Source organism: Amblyomma americanum, chromosome 7 (assembly GCF_052857255.1).
Source record: "Amblyomma americanum isolate KBUSLIRL-KWMA chromosome 7, ASM5285725v1, whole genome shotgun sequence".
NCBI lineage: Eukaryota > Metazoa > Arthropoda > Arachnida > Ixodida > Ixodidae > Amblyomma > Amblyomma americanum.
In genome coordinates, this window is record NC_135503.1 from 3446812 (window position 1) to 3466079 (window position 19268).

The following is a 19268-nucleotide window of genomic DNA, read 5'->3' on the forward strand; positions in this document are numbered from 1 at the left end:
GGCCCTCGACTACGGTACTTTCCACCAGACTGTAGACGTAGCTCAATTTTTCGCAAAATTTAGTTGAACGACATTGTATCCATCATTGTATCCAGTGTTGGATGTCTATGTCCAACCATTTAACCACGCATGAACTGCAAACAGACCAACTACCTCAATCCAAAGCCGTACTAGAGAGACAGCTAGATGCCAGGGCAGACTACAAAGGAAAGTTTCACCCCAATCACAGATCTTCAGAGGTGATTTTTTGTCCTTGACACAAGTAGGTTTTGCATTGCCAACAGGCTTCCAACATGGTTCTTCTTTTTTCTGTGACAGTGTTTAATTTATTTTACAATTCGCTGTAGCAATTATGACATGATTAGAGTTTTGTTGATTTAGCTTGCCCTTTTAAGCGTTCGATAAGAAAAACAGACCTTCTCTCTTATTTCAGTTTCCTGAACAAGTGTCTACTGTGCATGCATCCATATGCTGCTAGCGTACAATGACTGCATGGAGCCCTCATGTTTGTATTTATGCCCAAGATTTAAAAAATAATAATTTAGCTGACGTAAAATCTTATTTGAAGTGGACTTGCGAACTCACTCAGCTGTAGAAGCTACGATTTGTTTAATCCCTGCAGCTGCATCTTGCAAGTTGGTGTTAGTTCAGCTTAACTGCCTTATTTTTTCTGTCATACTGGAGAGCCTCATGTGATCGAGAATTTTAGGGCACCGTCATCAACTCCCCATAAAGGAATGAAGTTTTTCTAACTCGGACATACTTGCTTGACACCGGCGGCAATAAATGTCACAATACAGCTATTCAGTGTAGTAAAATGCAACTTGATATTGGTTCAACATGTGCCTAACTGTTTTGTTGCTGCTGGCGTAGTGGATCATCACAAGCAGTCACTGAAATGCTGGATGCCAGGAGGCTGTCGCCTACTACCTATAGCAGAACAACGCTCGGCCAGCTTGTACATGACTGCTCAATGGCAATGGTCACTGACTGAAGTTACAACTCGTGTAATCCCTGCTGTCTTATCTTGCAGGTTGGTATTGGGACACAATTATCTTGTGTGACCTCGCGGAATGGTAAGAGATGTTCTGCCAATCTTCACAAATTAATGCACCTTATTAACATTTTTAGAGGACCACAAACACTTTTTCCTGGCTTCAAAGCGGAATAAAATTCTGGTTTTTTGCCATGTGGTTTCTTCATGTCAATCACATTAGTGCCAGGTTCCTGCACAGTGATTCTAAGAAAACGTGCCAGAACTCAGCAGACCCAGTTAATTTAAATTAGTCCTCACTCCAAACAGCCCTTTTTCTTGCTCTCACTTCGCAAAAACTTCAAGCACTGAAAACAACACACACCTCTGTAGAAACCTCTCTCTGCAGAAACACCTCAAAAAGATGGTTTTCTCAGACTGTATCCAGGAGACAACTGGGTAGAAAGCATCGACTGTTTCTCATTTGTTTTCAGATGAGCCAAACAGCAAGTACGCTGCATTTCGCTATAGCCTGTGAATGAAAACTGCTAAAATTTCCTTCAAGGTTGATTCAAATTTCTCACTCATTTGTGGAGCATTTGCTGTTTTTTTTTTCCAAGAATTGTCGTGTTAAACCACGGGCTACTATTAATTTCGCAGTAGCCAGAACAGGTCTCTCCTAGCGATTTCTGGCACTTGATAATAAATGCAGCATAAGTACTCATCTTCCATTCTGTGCATGCATACAAACACCTGCTATGAACGAGTAATATTACAGCCACAGCGAAAATACCGTTATGCACAACTGGGTGTCACCCTACATGCGAAAAAATCGCGTACCGGCATCAGACACGTACCGAAAATTTTTTCGGGAATGGTGCCTGTCGGCGCATGCCCAACGAGAGCACTGTGGACGGCTCCTTTCGAAAGGGAGGTCTCTACCGACGGCAGCGAGTCTAGGCGCAGTACATATGTGAGCTAGCGAACTCACCTCTCCGTTGCATCAAGCTTCGGGTATAACTGCCGCTCTCCAGCGTAGCCAAAGCAATATTGCGAATCACATCGCAGCAGACAAACGCACTCGGATCATGCACAAGCAATTAATTGTGGAGCAACATAATACTTTCTACTCCATGCAACGCTTTGTACGTGGTGCTATTGCCAGGCGAGAAAAAGGTCGCGGGTCTTTTCACACACCACGCCACGGCACGATCAAGAACACATCGTAGGGCAAGCGAAAGCAAACACATTCGGGTTTAGTCGTTGCTGTGGACTATAGGCGCACCGTCACGATCTTCCGAATCTTCCTCGAAGTCATAAAGGCATTGTGAGAAGTGGCTTATCGCGGGAAAGTTATCGGAGAGTCGTCAAGCTTCTGCCAATAACGACATGCAACTTCGAAAAATGACGTACTACGTACCAGAGCAAGTTTCCAACGCCTGTAGACGTTCCCGGCTGCTCTTCGCTCCCCGCAACGGAGATACTGTGTCGTTTGTGCGCGAAACTGGTACGAACACATACAGTGAAACCACGATGTTCACGTGAGTGCCAAAAGTGTCCTATAATCGCTTTTACAAGACAGCGAAGAGCGGCAATCAGCACGCAACGCAGCCTACGCAGCCCTGGAGCCATATCGGCAGCTTCGCCGGTCCTCGAATTGTCGTCACGTCTTCTTGGCCAATCAGACGCGGCGGCGCGACCCGCGATGTGCCCCGAGGCGCCGGCTGCGTATTTCTCCTAAAACGACAATTAGCGCTTGTTCTTACCCAATTTTAGTTCAATATTCGAGTTTGCAGCATCAAAAACTCTAAGGGTACGCCGCAAGTCCGATTTCTGCAAAAAGTGCTTCAGTGTCCGTTTAAGGCCAAGCTCAAGTGTCCCCTCCAATTTTATACGGCGGCCTCAGCTGCCCATGCCGATCGCTCCGTGTACATGGGCTTCGGCCGTGGTACGTCCCACCAGCAACTGTGCAAGCTACAGCCTGTGATTGGTCAAGGCACCCGTCAGCTGGAGATATGCTATACCGAAGCTCTGCGGGCGTGGCCCCTCGTTTGATGATGATGATAATGACGCATGGCTCACATCGGTGGACTGAAAGTCCAAGCCCAAGTGGCGTGACAAGCGGCTGCGTCCTTCTGTTCGCACGTGCGCAATGGCAGCGGGCTTGCGCAGAGCAAAGCACGAGAAGACAAGTGTGGTGGAGTCCTTCAGTCGCGGATGCAGCTCCTGCCGGCGATCACGTGCACTAATGCTCACTCAAATTAGATGTCTCAAGATGGGCATTGAACTCGTTTGGCTGACTCGCGCGGCGCTTGCCGTCCTAGCGATTGGCCGGGCCGAACATGACTTTAAAAAGGGATTTTTCAACGGCTGACTCCGGAGAGCGTTCGACTCTCAGGGGTGCAATTTTTTGCGTGCTCTGATCACTCAATGAGCAGCGTATCCGCAGACTCTGGATTTTGCCAAACAAAGACAATGTTGCACGACCATTATATTACAAAATGCCCGTGACTCCAACTGCTCGGAACTTTCAAGCAACTACACGCATATATTTATGCCAAGAAATCGCCGAGATACAGCTGGTTCAACACATTCAGCTGCGTCGAAGATCGTCCCTGCACAGAAAGCCTGCCATGCAGCGAGTCCACATGGCTGCTCTTGCAAGCTGTTCCATAAACAAGGGTCAGCTTGCGAAACAACTGTTCTAATGGGAATAGACACAAAGGCTGGAGGGAGGAGAGTATGCTGTACCCGCACAGCAGCTCTACACCAGCGGAGAAGACCGAAATGCGAAAGCCTCGTGAGCAAATGTCAACTGAGGGCGCGCGCTTTCTCGGGTGCCATGGACCTGACATGCTGGGGGTCGGCCAGACGCCGATTACGCGGTCACCATTCTTGGTGAGATCTAGTTAGCGGCGTTTTGTGTCGCCCCCCTGCCCGTGACTTGCGTCGCCGCGGGACAAAGGAAGGCCCTTGCGTTGCGTCACGGAATGGTAGAGGTCCGGAAGGGAGGATCCTGCCTGCTCAGCAGGACGCCCCGCCGTGAGCGCTTTCTTTATTCGGGGGAGACTGCGCCGCCGCTGTTCCGGACAGCGCGTCAGATGAGCAGCGCTTGTTTTTCTCGGGCCACATTTGCGGAACCGCCGCAGCCCCGTCAAAGCTGTCGAGCGTTTTTAGGAGCGACGGCTTCTCCTCAGCTCGGGGAAGACACCGAAATAGCGGCCGGCGTCGACGGCTCGGGAGTTTGTGCTCGTCAAACCAAGCGCGCTCGTACACAGTCGTGCTTCCCCCCTTTTTTTTTTCGGCGCCGCTGAGATCATTTTACCGGCAGCGGCCATACGAACTTTTTGCTAGATACGCGGCCGTCTTTTTTACGTTATTTCGTTTCTGCATCTCTTGTGGGTATATTTTGCTCAAAGGGCTATAGAGTATATTTCTAATGGGCAGATCTTGACTAATCTGCTATTTGGGGAGCCTATAGGGCATGCATTATCTCATCCTAATCGTGCAGTCTTGTACAGTCATCCTCCTTTCGTTCTGCAGACAAAAGTTTACAGTTAACGCAACGAGACCCCTAACCATGCTATGGAGCAATCTGATTCGCTGGAGCGAATTAGATCGCGGTGCGTGCTACAAGCTTGCTGGCGGCTGAAGCGCATCGCCGGAGTGGCTTCCGATAGCCGCCGTCGGTGGGCGATCAGCGGCAACCTTGTCCTCGAGCTGCGGGACCTTGGGCGAGCGACCAGCAGTGTTAAGCGGGAGAGGAGGAGGGGGTGCTCCGGCCCCCCCTCTGGTCAACGGCCATACGCATTTTGATGCAAACTAGACCGCGCGCATTCCGTAAGGCCGCACGTTCAACCAGAACCAGATGGCGAGAAGGAGCATCACGTGGCTGGCTTCTCCGGAAAAAGGCGAATAAAAAATAAAGCAGCTGAGACGAGGTCACCGCTGCCTCTGCAAGGAGGAAACGCCGGCAACTAAGCATGCTGCCCGCGTGTGTTGGCCGAACGCCTGCGTACTACTTTTTCTTGCTGCTGGAGTGGACAAGCCTATATGTTGGGATTCTCCAGGATTATGTAAGCCAGGTGCGATTTGGTAGGAACAATCAGGCAGGAACCAAAAGCGATGCGGCCTAGTTATACGACGCGACTAAATTATACATGTCCCAGCACCTCAAGTTTTTTTTTTTTTTACTTTATGAATGCCAGTGCGACACAGGCGCAGCAGCCGCCGCGGTGGCTCAGTGCTTGCGGCGCTCGGCTGCTGACACGAAAGACGCGGGTTTGATCCCGGCCGCGGCGGTCCAATTTCGATGGAGGCGTAATTCTAGAGGCCCGTGTACTGTGCGATGTCAGTGCACGTTAAAGAACCGCAGGTGGTCGAAATTTCCGGAGCCCTTCACTACGGCGTCCCTCATATCCCAAGTCGCTTTGGGACATTAAACCCCACAAACCAAACCAAACCAAACATGCGCAGATAATTCTGGCCGCAGCAATGCAAGACTACAACTCTCTGTTACGCTACGAATGATCTAAACCTGTAATCGCCGTGTCCGTATACTTTATTATTTTGGCGAGACTCCTTGAGGGATACACACGTCGACATGAATTTACAAATTACGCTTTGCTCGAGCGCCTTAGTTGCGCCTAATGTTTATTCTTTATGGCTATACGCATGGCCGATTACGCTCCGAAAATAATACATCCACGCGTGGACGATACGCGGTGGCCTTACGTGGCATAGCGTATGTTCGGAACAACATAGAATCGGCTCAGGCGAGGTAAAAGAAAAAGGGAATGTGGCGAGGACGCGCGGAGCCGATCCGGAGGCCTCACTTCTAGGAGGCACCAAGGTGAAGAACGGCCATTTTCCAAGGTTGCAGCTACGTCGGCGCACTGCGCAGTTTTCACGTTCAGATAACGTACCGCTCTCGCGCAGCTTCAGGGCAACACCGTGGCTGTCCGCAGTAGTCGAGATAGAACTTGGAAGTGGCTGAATGCTGGCAAAAGCGGAACGTGGAAAGAGCCCTGCGCATTTTAGAGACACCCTTTGGATTTTCCAGTCCATTGTCTACTCCCTAAAAAGTCGACTCCTCCCCTTTAGTAAAATATCTATCGAAATACGGATCCGCTCCTAAAGTATGTTCTGGCCGCCAGCGAATCATGCAGTCTAAATAATAGGATCTAATACTGGTTCATCATATCATGTTGCTGGTGGGACGACATAGTGCGGTCATGCAGTGTATACGAAACGTTTGCCCCCCTCCCCTCTTTTAGATTGCGCGTAGCCATCCTCAAATTTCTTCTTGAAGAATCTCTCTGAAGTGCGATCCCGCTGTGGAAGCCACGCTCGATGTGGGCATAATGATCAGGCATTGAATTCCCAAAGCCGCCCCTGCGTACGGAGACAGATCTGGGCCTCATTTTCAGTCAGCTCGGTATTCCGAACGTGTGCTCGCAGGTTCGAAATGGCGCTTTCACAACGCGGCCACATTTCAGTGACACGCATGGTTCGCCAGTAGAGCTCCCGCTGCTTTCTCTCGGGATCCTTCTTTTGCTGAGAGTGCGCAGCTTCAAGGTTCCCCGAGCACGCTCTGTGCTGAGAAGAGACGCCGTCCACCCCTGAAGATGTACGGGTTCCCAATTTCGGGGTGTACGGTTCCAAACTAGCCGACGTAAAACAGGCGGAGAGAACGAAGGGCGCGACCCCCAAGTGCACGGAAAGCGTTATTCTCGCGTCGGCCATTCTTTCGGCGTCGGCACTGGTCGCCCCGCGTGTGAATTCACGGACACGCAAGCGAGGCGCCTCGGTGGCACGCTTATCGCTTTCCGATTACTCGGGACAAGCACGAAAGAAGCCGACTCGTTCGTCGAGCGAAATGAAACCTCACGGCCGGCAGCCGAGCCAGGCTATAAGAGTGCGAATCAGCAGAGAAACGAAAAGAAGCCGCGGCACGGGAGTTGCCATTCTGCGTTCCGTGAAGACGCCCAAGCAGCCACGAAATCCGCTTGCAATCAAGGCGCAAGTAAACCAAGAAGGAAAACTAAAGATCCCAAGAAAGAGAAGAAAAAAAAAGCGAAGTGCGAGCCGGCCGCTCAGTAGCTTTTTTTTTCTCGAGGTGCCGCTCTCGAGATTTCCTTTTTTAAAGGCTGTAGGTTCTCTTTCCTTTGAAGAGGAAAAATAAACATCGCACCACCGCTGCCGAAGCGGCGCCATGCCTTCGCGGGAGGGCCTTGTTCTGGTGCGAGCGGCCGAGAGAGGCGCTACCGCTCGCTCTCGGGGCAGCGAAGGTAACCCAGAAGGAGGTGGAGAAGCGGCGATTGATATACTATATTGTGCCCATCTTGCTGCCCTCGAATTCCACGTTCTTTTAAGCGTACTACATGGCCTGCTTTGAAACACGCACGTCTGGTTCTACTACCAACTCCGCTGTCAGTGGCACGCGGCAAGGTAATCCGGACAGCAGAGTTGCCGCCCTCGTTCGATGAAGCTAGCAAGAGTTGGGAACAGTTTCTGCCAGAGGTCTCAACGACCGCCAAAGCGAAGACCCGACTTGGCGTCAATGCTTGTCGCTTCTGCGCTTTGATTTCCTGACCGCTCACACGATGCAGTGGCCGGTGCGCCGCACAAAGTGCACGCTGTTGGTTTTTGGGGAAAGAAAATGGCGCAGTATCTGTCTCACATATCGGCGGACGCCTGAACCGCGCCGTAAGGGAAGGCGTAATGGAGGGGAGCTGCCGTAGTGGAGGGCTCCGGAATAATTTCGACCAGCTGGGATCTTTACAGACACAAGCTGATCACAAGTATGTGTTCGATTCGTGCGAGAACTGCATTATGCAGCTCGTCATATATGATTGCGGGAGGAGGTTGTTGTCGGCAGCGTTGTAGACGTTACCGAAAAAAAGTAACTAAATAGGTTACTCGTTACGCTAAAAAAAAAATAGAAACGCGTTGCCGCCCTACGTTATAGCTACAAAAAAAAATGTTACCGTTACCGTAACCGAAAAAAACGTGTGATGCCTTTTTTTCACTTTCTGGAATAGAAATATGCAAACATTACAACGCTGTTGCAGATGCTAAAGCTCGCTTACGGAGTTGCAAAGTTTGTTGTGAACAACTGGTTCGCGGACATCCATCAGAGCGGTCATCACGGTTTTACTTTGGACGGCACAGCCAAGCAAAGTGGAAGCAGAGGGTGTTTCGAGTGCCCCATATTCAATGCTGTTTATTTCTCCCGCAAAACATGCCACGCGATTAGACGGGCGGCAGTGCCGAGTGCGCCAATCAGACGGTCGGAATCGTCCGGCTCGGTCTCAATTAAGCAGCAAACACCTCTTCCGCCCGATGCCCGCATGCGCACAGTCACAAGCACGCATGCGCCTCAAGAACGATCACAGGGCGGCTATAAATCCGTACAAGAATGCTGCCACCAATGAGCGCCCTTCTCGACCCAACTCGCTGTTTGCGCGCACGTAGCTATCTGAGTGGCCACCCCGTTCCTGGCCATCGGCGGGAGCAACAACAGTGCGCTCCCTGAAAGCCCTCCGCTGAAATAGAGGCAGACTGTCGAGCGGCCTGCGGAGTGACCCGGTTTCCCGCGACGACCGCAAGGACTCAAAGACTCGCTTCGCAGAGCAAAGCTGCCTTTCTGAGGAGTACCTTGGACACGCGGAGACGCCTGTGGAAAGGCTGAGCTGCGAGCGCAGGACTGGAAAAAAACTGCGTGGCTCTTGCCTCGCGTCATCTGCTTGTCACACACTGCGTACAATGCTTCTCGCACCGTTCCTTGCGCGGTGAGTGCAGGTCCCGCAAAAGCTCGGCGATTGCAGCGCTTCGTCGTCGCCGCACGCATCTCTGTTTATTTTGTACACAGTACATCCATTCCACGCATTGCCGCGAAACCTGCATTTTTTTTTGGCAGCGACAACAGCGAATTTGCAAGCAGGATTGGTCCTTGAGCGAAACGGGCTTTGCATTAGACAGTTTTTTTTTTTTTTTATGGCGTCGATGAGCAACATCAACGAGCCACTTCTCACTCTCAGTGGAAAGAGCGGTTGGGTGCCTTATTTCGGCAAGCTTGTCGCTCGCAATCGACAGCAATCGGCAGAGAAGCGTACTTCTCCCTCCCATTTCTTCCCCTTCCCGTTGTTTTCTTCTTCTTTAGATCAGCCGATACGTCGTCATATATCAAGCACTGCAGAGAAATTTCAAACTCCTCACTCTACCACGTCGGTGTATGCGTACCAATCCGCTATCTTGGGGACCGGGAACAAGCAGATGGGAGCAACAGAAAGAGACAAAGAGGGTCGGGGAACGTGCGTGTGTTTCCTTTTCTTTTTTTTCCGCCGAGACCGCGAACGGCGGGCCTCCTCCTCCCGTGTTGTGAAAATGCTCGGCTGTCTAGCCGGCGAGGCGGGTGCGTCGAGAGAGGAGGAGAAGTTCAGGGGGGCTGAGTGAGGCCGGTTTCGGCAGGAAATGAGCAGCCTGTCCCAACACGTTCGACCCCGCTGCGTTGCCCTGGCCATGGGACTTAGCTGTCCGCTGATAGATTCGGGTTCGATCCCCGAGTTAGGAGACCACTCGCTGATGTAGCTAAAACCGACTCGAAGTCTTTTCGATCGCTTATCAGCAGAAGGGGCGGTGATAGCTGCGCAGAGTTGAGGTAGAGCAGCATGCAGCAGCGTAGGCCACGACCGATGAGTGCCAGTTGTTTACAGAAAGTGAGCACTTGCGATGTCAGTGTAAGTTACTTAAATAAATTAATCCGCTGCCTTCCACAACGCGGCTTTTCTCCCCGCTCTAACTCGCGCCAGTTCAGACACTGGATCCCGCTAGCCCGCACAACGCAGACACCCCCTCAACAGCGGTGCACTGCAGCATGTCCTGCTAGAGCTACGGATGCTGTGTTGGGCTGGACAACAAGAGGTCCAGTCTGCGAAGACAAGCACGCGCACAGTCCGCGATTGGGCGGTGCCGCGTTGCCAAGGCACTGGAGAGTCGCAACCTGCATGGCTTTAGCGGTACAGAGTAAACTGAGCAATTCAGCAGCAACGCGATATCAACGCAAACTCAGATTTAAATTAGCTTTGCTACGAGACCTGCACAGTCTTCCTTCCTCGCCTGCCGTCCGATCCCTCGAATGAACGCGAGTTTATGGCTCTTTCGAAGAATCGTGCAAACTGACCGCCTTGGATCGACGTGCTGCTGCGTCAGAAACGAACAGGAAAAGACGAGAAAAAGCAGTCGTCGAGTGAAATATTGCCTTCACCGCTTTGCTCGTGCTTCACAGATGGCGGACTTGAAACAACGAATTATTCCGATCTGCGATCGCCCTAGCTCTTCAGCATTCTATCACCCCAATACAATTCGTTCTGCTCACTGCTCGAAAGAAGAGTAGTGGAACGGCAGTTATGCGACTACAACACTCTGTTCGCACGCGTTTATTTCATGCTGCGGCCAGCTGCAAGTGCCCTTCCCAGCTCTATGTCCTCGTGAAAAAGAAAAAAGCGCCGCTTCGCTTAGTGGTGCACACACTTTAACGACGGTTCGCAAATTTATTTGCTTTTTTTTTTCTTCCCAACTGGGGCTATACTGTCGCTTTACTCTGAAGAGTTGTGATCCCACAGCCGCGCTGTGTCTCACCGAGAGACGCCTCCTCATCCCTCGACTGGCTTTCCTGCTCCTCCTCACCCAAAGGCGCACAACACTCCTCTGGCGGACGCGTGTGATAGACATGTTGTAGGCCACGGTTGTTTTTTTGAGGAATAACGCGAAGATTCGGAGGCGTGCCTTCGCTCTGTAGGAATATTTTTAACGAATCATTTCGGCCTATGCCCACCAAAGAGCCGGACAATCTGTTAAGTTCTGCTGTCCTGTGGGTCGCTCCAGTAGCTTTCCCCTCAACCTTTCTATTCTTCCTTTTATTTTGGAATTGGCTTAAGCCTGTCATACTGCATGTGGTGCAGGCTCACCACTTTTCATTGCCTACTCAATGTCCTCAAACGGGCTGCCTTCCTGTCTCCTATCTTCGCTTAGAAATCCGAGAGAAAACCACGCCTTGTGATAGATTTGTTCAGCTGGCACTCCTTTGTGCACCGTTGTATCTTTATTGACTGCTTTACTTCGTATACCTCATACGGGAAAATGGTGGTTAATAAACCTGAAGCGGCACTGGTCTGTGCGTTTGCAAGGTGTTAGACTTGCGTTGGCTGAGAGTACCGGGATCTACGCATGCATGAAGCGCCACATGCTGGTGTGTGGTCTTTCCGTATGCGCTGTGCACACCACGTATTGTGTGCGCCCAACAATCAAAAGCCGCAAAGGGAGTGTAAGTTTGACCCGCCGCGACGGCTCAGTGGTTAGGGCGCTCGGCTACTAATCCGGAGTTCCCGGGTTCGAACCCGACCGCGGCGGCTGCGTTTTTATGGAGGAAAAACGCTAAGGCGCCCGTGTGCTGTGCGATGTCAGTGTCCACAGCTGGTCGAAATTATTCCGAAGCCCTCCATTACGGCACCTCTTTCTTCTTTCACTCTCTCCTTCATCCCTTCCGTTACGGCGCGGTTCAGGTGTCCAACGATATATGAGACAGATACTGCGCCATTTCCTTTCCCCAAAAACCAATTATTATTATTATTATTATTAGTGTAAGTTTGACTTCCCGAGTTCGGCGCTTGCTTCTATTCCATGCTACAACAATCGATGCCCTCCTTCACCAGGCACCCATTGGGAGCAGTGCATCGTAAGCGCGACCAAAGCTGTGGACCCTCCTCCCCGCTGCATACTTTCGAGCGCATTGCGCTACTAAGAGTGCACGATTCGGTTGAACAATGACGCCTATAGGCACCGTGGTAATCCACAACGTGGTGATAAGAAAGGCACGGCTTTTGGTTAAACTTTTTTTTTTCATCGCCCCCAGATGCATCACATATGTAAACGGCAATTTCGCGCTCCCAGAGACGAGGCCATCTCTCGAGACGGCCTTTCGAGGGTGGTCACTGGCATTGCAAGAGTGCGCGTGGCGAGTTGCGGGTTGCGACGTCGTTCGCCAGTTGAAAATCGCGCAGTGCATTGTGAAAGGCCGACGCCTCTGTACGAAAGGGTTTAGGCTACGTCGCGACAACCGCGACTGCATCGAAGCCTGTGGCTGCTGAAACAGTTTTGTTACGTCCGTTATCGGAGTTCGATTCGCTGAGCCCAGTTTTAAACAAAACCCCGGAGCCAGGAGTGCCGCCAGATGGCGGCGTCGCAGAGCAGACTGGGGGAAAAGCGGATCTGAACAATGGCCGCAAAATGCGGCGATGCGTTTTCGCTGCGACGTCGCGGGCGCGTTGTCACTGGCGAGGAATCCGGCCGCAGCTGCTGCCAGGGCTCGCATTTGGTGACATTTCAAAGCGGTTCCGAGAAAAACAGCCGAGCGCGACACAAGTGGTCTCTCCCACTTCGAAGCGGGGGCCAAACAACAAAGAGATTACGCTTCTGGTGGTGGACGACGAAGCAGAATGAGAAGGTCTCATCTTGAAGCTGCTCCAACCCCAGGGACGCTGCATGTCTGCTCTCAAAGCTCCAAGCTACGAAACGGTCCGGGTCGCAATAATAAAAATAGAAAAAAGCCTACCAGTATAGCACCGAAAAAAGAAATGTAAACAACAACAGTGCTACTCCAGTGGCAATCTACGCCCCCTGCAGTCTTCTGATGCACAGTGGAACCAGAAAACGCCACAAACACAGTCGTCAACAAAGAGGGCTCCTACGCTCGCAAACTAACGAAAAAATAAATAAAGTGAAACAACGTTGCTCTAAGCACTGCTTCAACGAAAATCTCGTCTTACGTCCGCGTTACGTGCAAGGAAAAGTAAGCCGCGTCCTCCATTGCAAACGTTTATCATTCGTATATTTGTATTAGACTCACATGTGCAGTTTAATAAAAAGAAAACCCAGCAGGCATGAAAGTCATTTTCTATCCAGCGGAACAGCAGAACCAGCTGATAATGATAACGTTCTTACCGGCCTGCGGAGAAGCACTAGTTCGAAACCCTGCTTTTTTTTGCTTTTTTAATGTCGGATAAGTCACGCATGTAATGTCGTCGGACTCACATATAGAAACAAACAAAACATTGTATTATCCTCTCAAGGCACTCACACGGCGCGAGAGAGCTCGCCGTTGTAAGCAGCCAGACGCCACATTTCAATGCCCATTGTGCTCCACCGAAAGCTTGGCTGTTAAGGAGAGAAAATTATTATACGGCTCATTTTGTCAGTGTAATAACTACTCTGCGCAAATCACAGCTTAAACATATAATGAACTAAATAAGCTATAATGAAAATGAGCTGACCCCTCATTTTCGAGCTCCGAGTTCTGAAAACAGACAGACTGCAAAGATACGCACGCCGGTTCAGCTTCCTCGCGTCCGTACACACCACCAACAGCAAGTAATTTCTCCTAAAATGGCACTGCCGCCGAATAAACAAAGCTAGTTAGTAGAAAAGGAATTTCAGTTTTACCCATCACAAAACTCTGGATACGGACAATGAGCGAGCCCAACAACAAAAAAAAAGAAGTGGAAGGTAATTCAACGCAGTTCATTATAACGTGTAAGAAATCCAGCGAGCACAAAAGCGGACGTTGGGAACGTGTGTTAGTTCAGTTACGATAGAAGATTTAAAAAAGAAATGAGAGTGAAATACTTCCTGCCGAGTTTCAAGGTTTATGTCCTCTTTGTTCCAACTATGAAAGAGATAAGAAAACAAACAAAGCTGCCAGGGAACCAAGAAACAATTCTTAACAAACACTAGAATGTTAATCAAAGCACATAAGGAAGCTGCGGTAATGCCGTCAGCAATGAAACTGGTCAGAGAGGTGTACCGTTTGTTTGTAAACAAGTCAAAAATCCGGGTCCAGGTGAGTTTATATGAAAGTGGCCAAAACCTCGAACAGCGCTTTGGGAAAGAAAAAAAATGCAGCAGGAGAGCAAAAAGGTACAATGGCCGCAAAACATGGGGCCGCGCTTCACTACGAGAGCGCAGAGACGCCAGCCTAACAAAGAACGCGAGCGACATCACGTACACAGCTGAGCGTGGAAGTCAACACATCAAGGTCATTCGCGAATTTCGCCAAGTCATGGCTCCAAGAGGTATATGAAGCAGAAACTGAATCATTAAATAGCCTAATGTCATGCGCTAAGCGCACACGGCAATCGCATTGACACTTAATAGAAACGTAGGTTATCAGACCTGGCGATCGACGATGTAAACAAAGGACCGACGCCCAGGCGTTGTAAGCCTAAACGATCCATATTTTTGCGTGCAGTGAATGTTTCCACAATCGGCACTGGCGAAGAAACACTGAGTAGGGTAACTGGGCAGTGTTTTCGAACGTCACAGAGAAATTGCTCCACGGTTACGGAGCAAACGGAGTCCCAGGTGGAGGCAGACTTATCAAGCGTCCAAGATGGCGGCCCAGCATAGCAACAGCGACGATCATGAAATCTCTCGGGGAGAAGCTCCAAAACATCTAGAAATAAAACAAGCTTGGTGCGCTAAACGAACTAGTGCCGCCTTTTCTTTTTGTGTTCAACATGCATATTCACGGACTTGTCCACTAAACGGCACGACGTTGTAAACAATCCCGTCCACGTAGGCAGCTCGAGAACCGGCTCTCGGGCGAGGCTGCCGGAGCCTCAGCGCCGAGTAAGAAAAAAAAAAAGGACATGTAAACACTCTTTAGGTATTTATTATCACTCGAAAGCACTGAACTAGCAGCAAGCCAGGACAAAATAACGTCGGTTCAGGACCGGCTTTCCTTACTTCGGAGATTCAGCGAGCAACCACGGAGAGTCCACACGCAAAGCGCCGTTCGGAGCGACCGGGCGTCTGCTACGGAAGGGAGCAGACGACAAAGGCCTTTCTCTCTGCGGGACGCGTCGCCCCACCGGCCCTGACGTCAGCTTCCGGAAAGAGCAGCCAATCCCATTGATGGTAAGGTTGTTTTTTTTTTAAGCGCGCAGCTTGCCATTGGTGCGACGTCTACGTCACTGGTGACGTCGTGAGCGAGGGGAGCTCGCGGCGTCGGCCGCATATATACGCGCGCCGCAGAGAGCCGGTCAGTCGTACGCCTGGAACAGGACACCAAAGGTGGCGGCTCTGCCGTCTTTCGCGTTATAACCCACCTGCCAAAAATAAGTGAACAGAAACCTCAGTGGAGCCGTCCAAGTGTGTCTGTGTGCACCTCGTCGTTGTGGCCGTTGTGTGATTGTTCCGCACCCCTGTGATCTCCTCCTGCGAGTGTGAGCGTCGTCAGCTGGTCCCCTGCGCCGCAGCCATCGCCATATTGGATAGTCAGCGCTAGGCCTACTGCGCCAAGCGAGTCTCCCCGACGGCCGAAGGGGTCCGTGGTGGAATCAAAGTGGCTCGTGCTCGGTTACCGGTCAAATTGTGCTCCCCGCCTCGCTGCTGGCTTCGCCACTGCTGGACTCGAAGCTCATCATGAGACTGGAGATCCGAAGTGCGTCCGATTTCCTCATGAATATTCTTCGGCTCGGTCGGAACCTGGATTCCCGACTGCTCGACGTGTTCCGAGGAACCCTAGAGGACCTATTGCGGCACCACTACCAGCACCACTGGTTTCCCGAGAAGCCTTCCAAGGGCTCGGGCTACCGCTGCATCCGCATCAACCACAAGATGGACCCCATTCTGGCCAAGGCCGGCCGCGCCTGCGGCTTGCAAGAAGCTAGTCTGCGGGAGCTCCTCCCCAACGAGCTCACGCTCTGGGTGGACCCGCGCGAGGTCTCGTACCGCATCGGCGAGAACGGCTCCATCTGCGTGCTGTACGACGGCGGCCACTCGTCAGGTAGCCACAGCCACTTCACCTCGGTGCTGACCAGCTCGCCGCAGGGCGCGCTCTCCTACCACCACCAGCACAACAATCACCTGAACAACCACCACCACTACGCGGGATACGCCGCCGCGCGGCCCGCGGGCTGCAAGGGCTCGTGGGACGCCGACCCCCGCAACATCACCTTCGAGCCCATGGCCACGTACGTGTCGAGCTAAAAGCGCTTCTCCTATGTGACAAGAGACAGACTGCCAAAATGTCCGCGCTTCAGTGCGTTTGAGGGTTGGGGCCTCGGCAGCCACCCGCTCCGCGCGCCGATGGTTGATGACGCCGCCGCCGCCTGACTCCCGGACCCGGCCGCCGACGCAGATCGCATGATGCGCGGCGTCGCTCTCGCCAGGCAGCGACTGCGGGCGCTGTGCGTCGGCCGCGGCGGCGGGGGCCGGGTCCGGGGGAACAACGGCCCGCGATCGTCGTCGGATCGGTACGAGTGCGCCCGTTGTCCGCCCAACACCGCTCGGGACGGGCGCCTGCGCAGTGGTGGTCAGCCCGCCTCCCAACCGAGCGCCTCTTCGCTTGGCCAGGGCGGGAGGTACGGTACAATGTGATCTCGTTAAAATTTTTTCGTTCTTTTAGAGAAGGCCCCCTTTCACCCCCCCTTTTTTTTTACCCCGAGACTTGCGCCCCCGTCGTCATAGTTGATGCATGGTTCACAAAGAAAAAAGAGAGACTGGCTGCTGAAATAGGCAACAACTACGACGATGCGAGGAATCCTGGTCCCCCCCCCCCCCTCCCATTTTTTAGTTTATTTAATGAACACGCGAAGTGCTCTTCCTCTCCTTCCCAGTTTTTTATATAATTATGTATATGTGTATAGTAAGACGAGCCACTACACAAAGGGAATTTGTGCAGCGGCTTTTAAAACCTGTGTAGGGACTGTACAAAAAAACGCAATGAAAATGCCAACAAAACCACGATAATAGACGAGTTGGAGAGTCAGAGGCAAAAGTGACGTCTGAAAGGCAACGACAGACTGCTGTTAAATGTGTATATCTCTCTCAAAGTCAGAGCAATCACGTTTTTGTGTGTTCGTGTGTCTACACAGCCTGGGAGTACAAGTTTTTTCAGGGACCATTGCCCCCAGAACGCCCATCTTTTTTCTTCGAGACATCAATGAGAGCGCAAAAACGAAAAAAGAATTACCTTGATCTAATAAGTCACATTAGCAGCATATAAAGAGACGGAGATATGAGAGCAAAAAATGTATATTGGAGGCAAGTCGAGCGAGGGGTAAATTGCAGTAAAAACCAATGGTATCATACACAAGTCTAGCCGGTCAGTCAAGCTCTTTCGAGTGTCCCTTTTGTAACCGACTTTTTCGCGGCCGCAAAGGAAACATGTGTGAACCCTCCGATGTTATCTGCGATGGTCAGCCGTCGCCCGTTTCGCAAAATGAGAAACAATTTGATTCTGCTGCTAGGCTTTTGGTTTTGGCGAGAGTTTCCTGCATTTCTTCTGTCAATGTTTTCTTTTTTTTTGGCCTCGCATAATTTTTTTCTTTATTTCCCGAGTAACTGTTCGCCGACACACCACTGCTGTTACTCTTACCACCAACTGTGATCGCTGCCGCTACAGCCATCATTGCGTCTTTTCACTGCGACACACACACATACATACACACCCCTGTTCTATCCATGCAGTGCACCCCCGTTTGTAAACCGGTCGATATTCTTTTTTTTTTTTTTTTCGCTGTCTTTCCCACAGAGTATTGTCTAGAGCAAGAGTCTTTTAAAAAAAGAAAGTATTACTGCCTTTTTCCCTGTTACTTATGTATAGATTCTTTTAGTCTGCCCTTTTGTCAATCCGATTGGATTACTGACCGGTGATGGAGCCAGTGTTCATGGTGGCCGTGGAGTGCTCGCTGTGCTTGGAACGGCATTCTTTTTTTTTGCCGCCGCCGCCGCGCTGCCACACCACGGCGGGGCTCTCCCCCAACGTGTGCGCCCGTCAATTGTGCGTGCATTATTGTAAAGAGTTGTTCGCTTTCTTCGTGAAGGAATTTGTACATTTTCCTCTCGTTTCGTGTCCCTCTGAACTGTCTTCTCAGCTTTGGCGGTGCGCTCCTGTGGCCGGTCCAAAACGCAACTGTTCCCACTCGCTGGACAGTCTTTTCCTCCTGCCTTTGCCTCTTCTTCTAACCTATTACTGTCCTTCCTTCTTTCCCTTTGTTCTTTTAGCGATAAAAATTATGTTGTATAAATGAAAAAAAAGCGAGGTATGTCAAAAGAGAGTCGAGTCCTCGAAACACACATTGTTTTTATGTTTTATCGCGCATTATTTACAAAAGCCACATGCTCATCAACCACCACCACACACATCGTGCGTCGTCAACCCTCGTATGACTGAAACTGCATTTTGCCAGTTTGTCTTGTAAAGATTCATTTCTTCTTTTTTTCTGTCTTGTAAAAAGGAAAGCTGTATAAAGGCATTATTGTAAATGTACAGTCGTACAACTATAGGAGATTTTTTTGTACAGTAAATAAATCTCGTGAATGCATTGAAAGTCCGGCTCCTGTCATTCGATCGCCTGCTGCGGAAAGCCACACGAGACAACCCTGCGTGGCTCCTCCTCCTCCTTTTTTGTTTTTGTTTTATTCGGCGGCACCAGTGACGTTTCGTTCGATGGGGGCTGGATTCAGGCTGTGTCATCTTGTGGATTATATACAGTGAACACAGTGTGGGCAGCGGCCGCCGCTAAAGGATTATACCACTGCGGGTATGTTACCTCATTGGTGTGAAAATGGATGTACCAAACCAGCGGCAGGTAAGTCTACAACAGAGGGCAGCGGCGGGTGGTAGTCGTGATGAAAAAAGGTGCCTGCGATGTGTTTCGGTGGTACAAGCACAAATCGCTGTTCGTGATAAAAGACGCATGACTGGCTTGAGTTTTGATAATCTCCACTCTGCAGCACGAAAGAACGTGCTGCTTACGGGATTAATATCACACAAGGGCTGAGTAGTGTTAGAAGTGCTTGCTCGAGCCGCGCTTTTGGAAAATAGGTTTCAACAAGCGGCATACAATGCAGCTGACGTAATGCGGAATGAACGGCCTCTTATCAGCGAGTGCGGAGCAGGCGGCGCCCATAGCAACAGTCAGGAACCGGGGGGATCTAAATCAACGCGCCCTGCACTTTCTTCCATTTCAGCTGTTTGCGAAAACAAACACCCGAAGCGTGCACCTACGCTCAGCCTCCTGTTTACGTGTCTGCACATGCGGAAACAAAGGTCTTTGTCTCAAACACATAAACAACAGCGCCAAGTGAGGAACTTTTAATTGCATAACAATCCACGGCACCAAAAAGCGAATGTCTGACAGCGAGGCTCAAGACCACGAAGGTCGGAGCTGAGCGAAAATCATTCAGCAAAGTAGTGACGCAGGGCGCTTGAGAAGGCTTTACAGCGACG

General features: G+C 50.9%; 1 protein-coding gene and 2 long non-coding RNA genes across 3 annotated transcripts in view; 1 reads left to right on the top strand and 2 right to left on the bottom strand.

Annotated features, from left to right (window-relative positions):
• The window catches only part of LOC144098283 (uncharacterized), an 854931-nt gene that overhangs the window by 680767 nt on the left and 154896 nt on the right, over positions 1-19268 (bottom strand). The window lies entirely within an intron of this gene.
• Positions 1-19268, bottom strand: part of LOC144098277 (uncharacterized) — a 156809-nt gene that overhangs the window by 8603 nt on the left and 128938 nt on the right. The gene's annotated exons all lie outside the window — the stretch shown is intronic.
• On the top strand, positions 14692-18366 carry LOC144098276 (protein BTG2-like). Its single transcript, XM_077630785.1, has one exon. It carries the CDS (start codon positions 15455-15457, stop codon positions 16019-16021), a length of 567 nt encoding a protein of 188 aa, XP_077486911.1. The 5' UTR covers positions 14692-15454; the 3' UTR covers positions 16022-18366.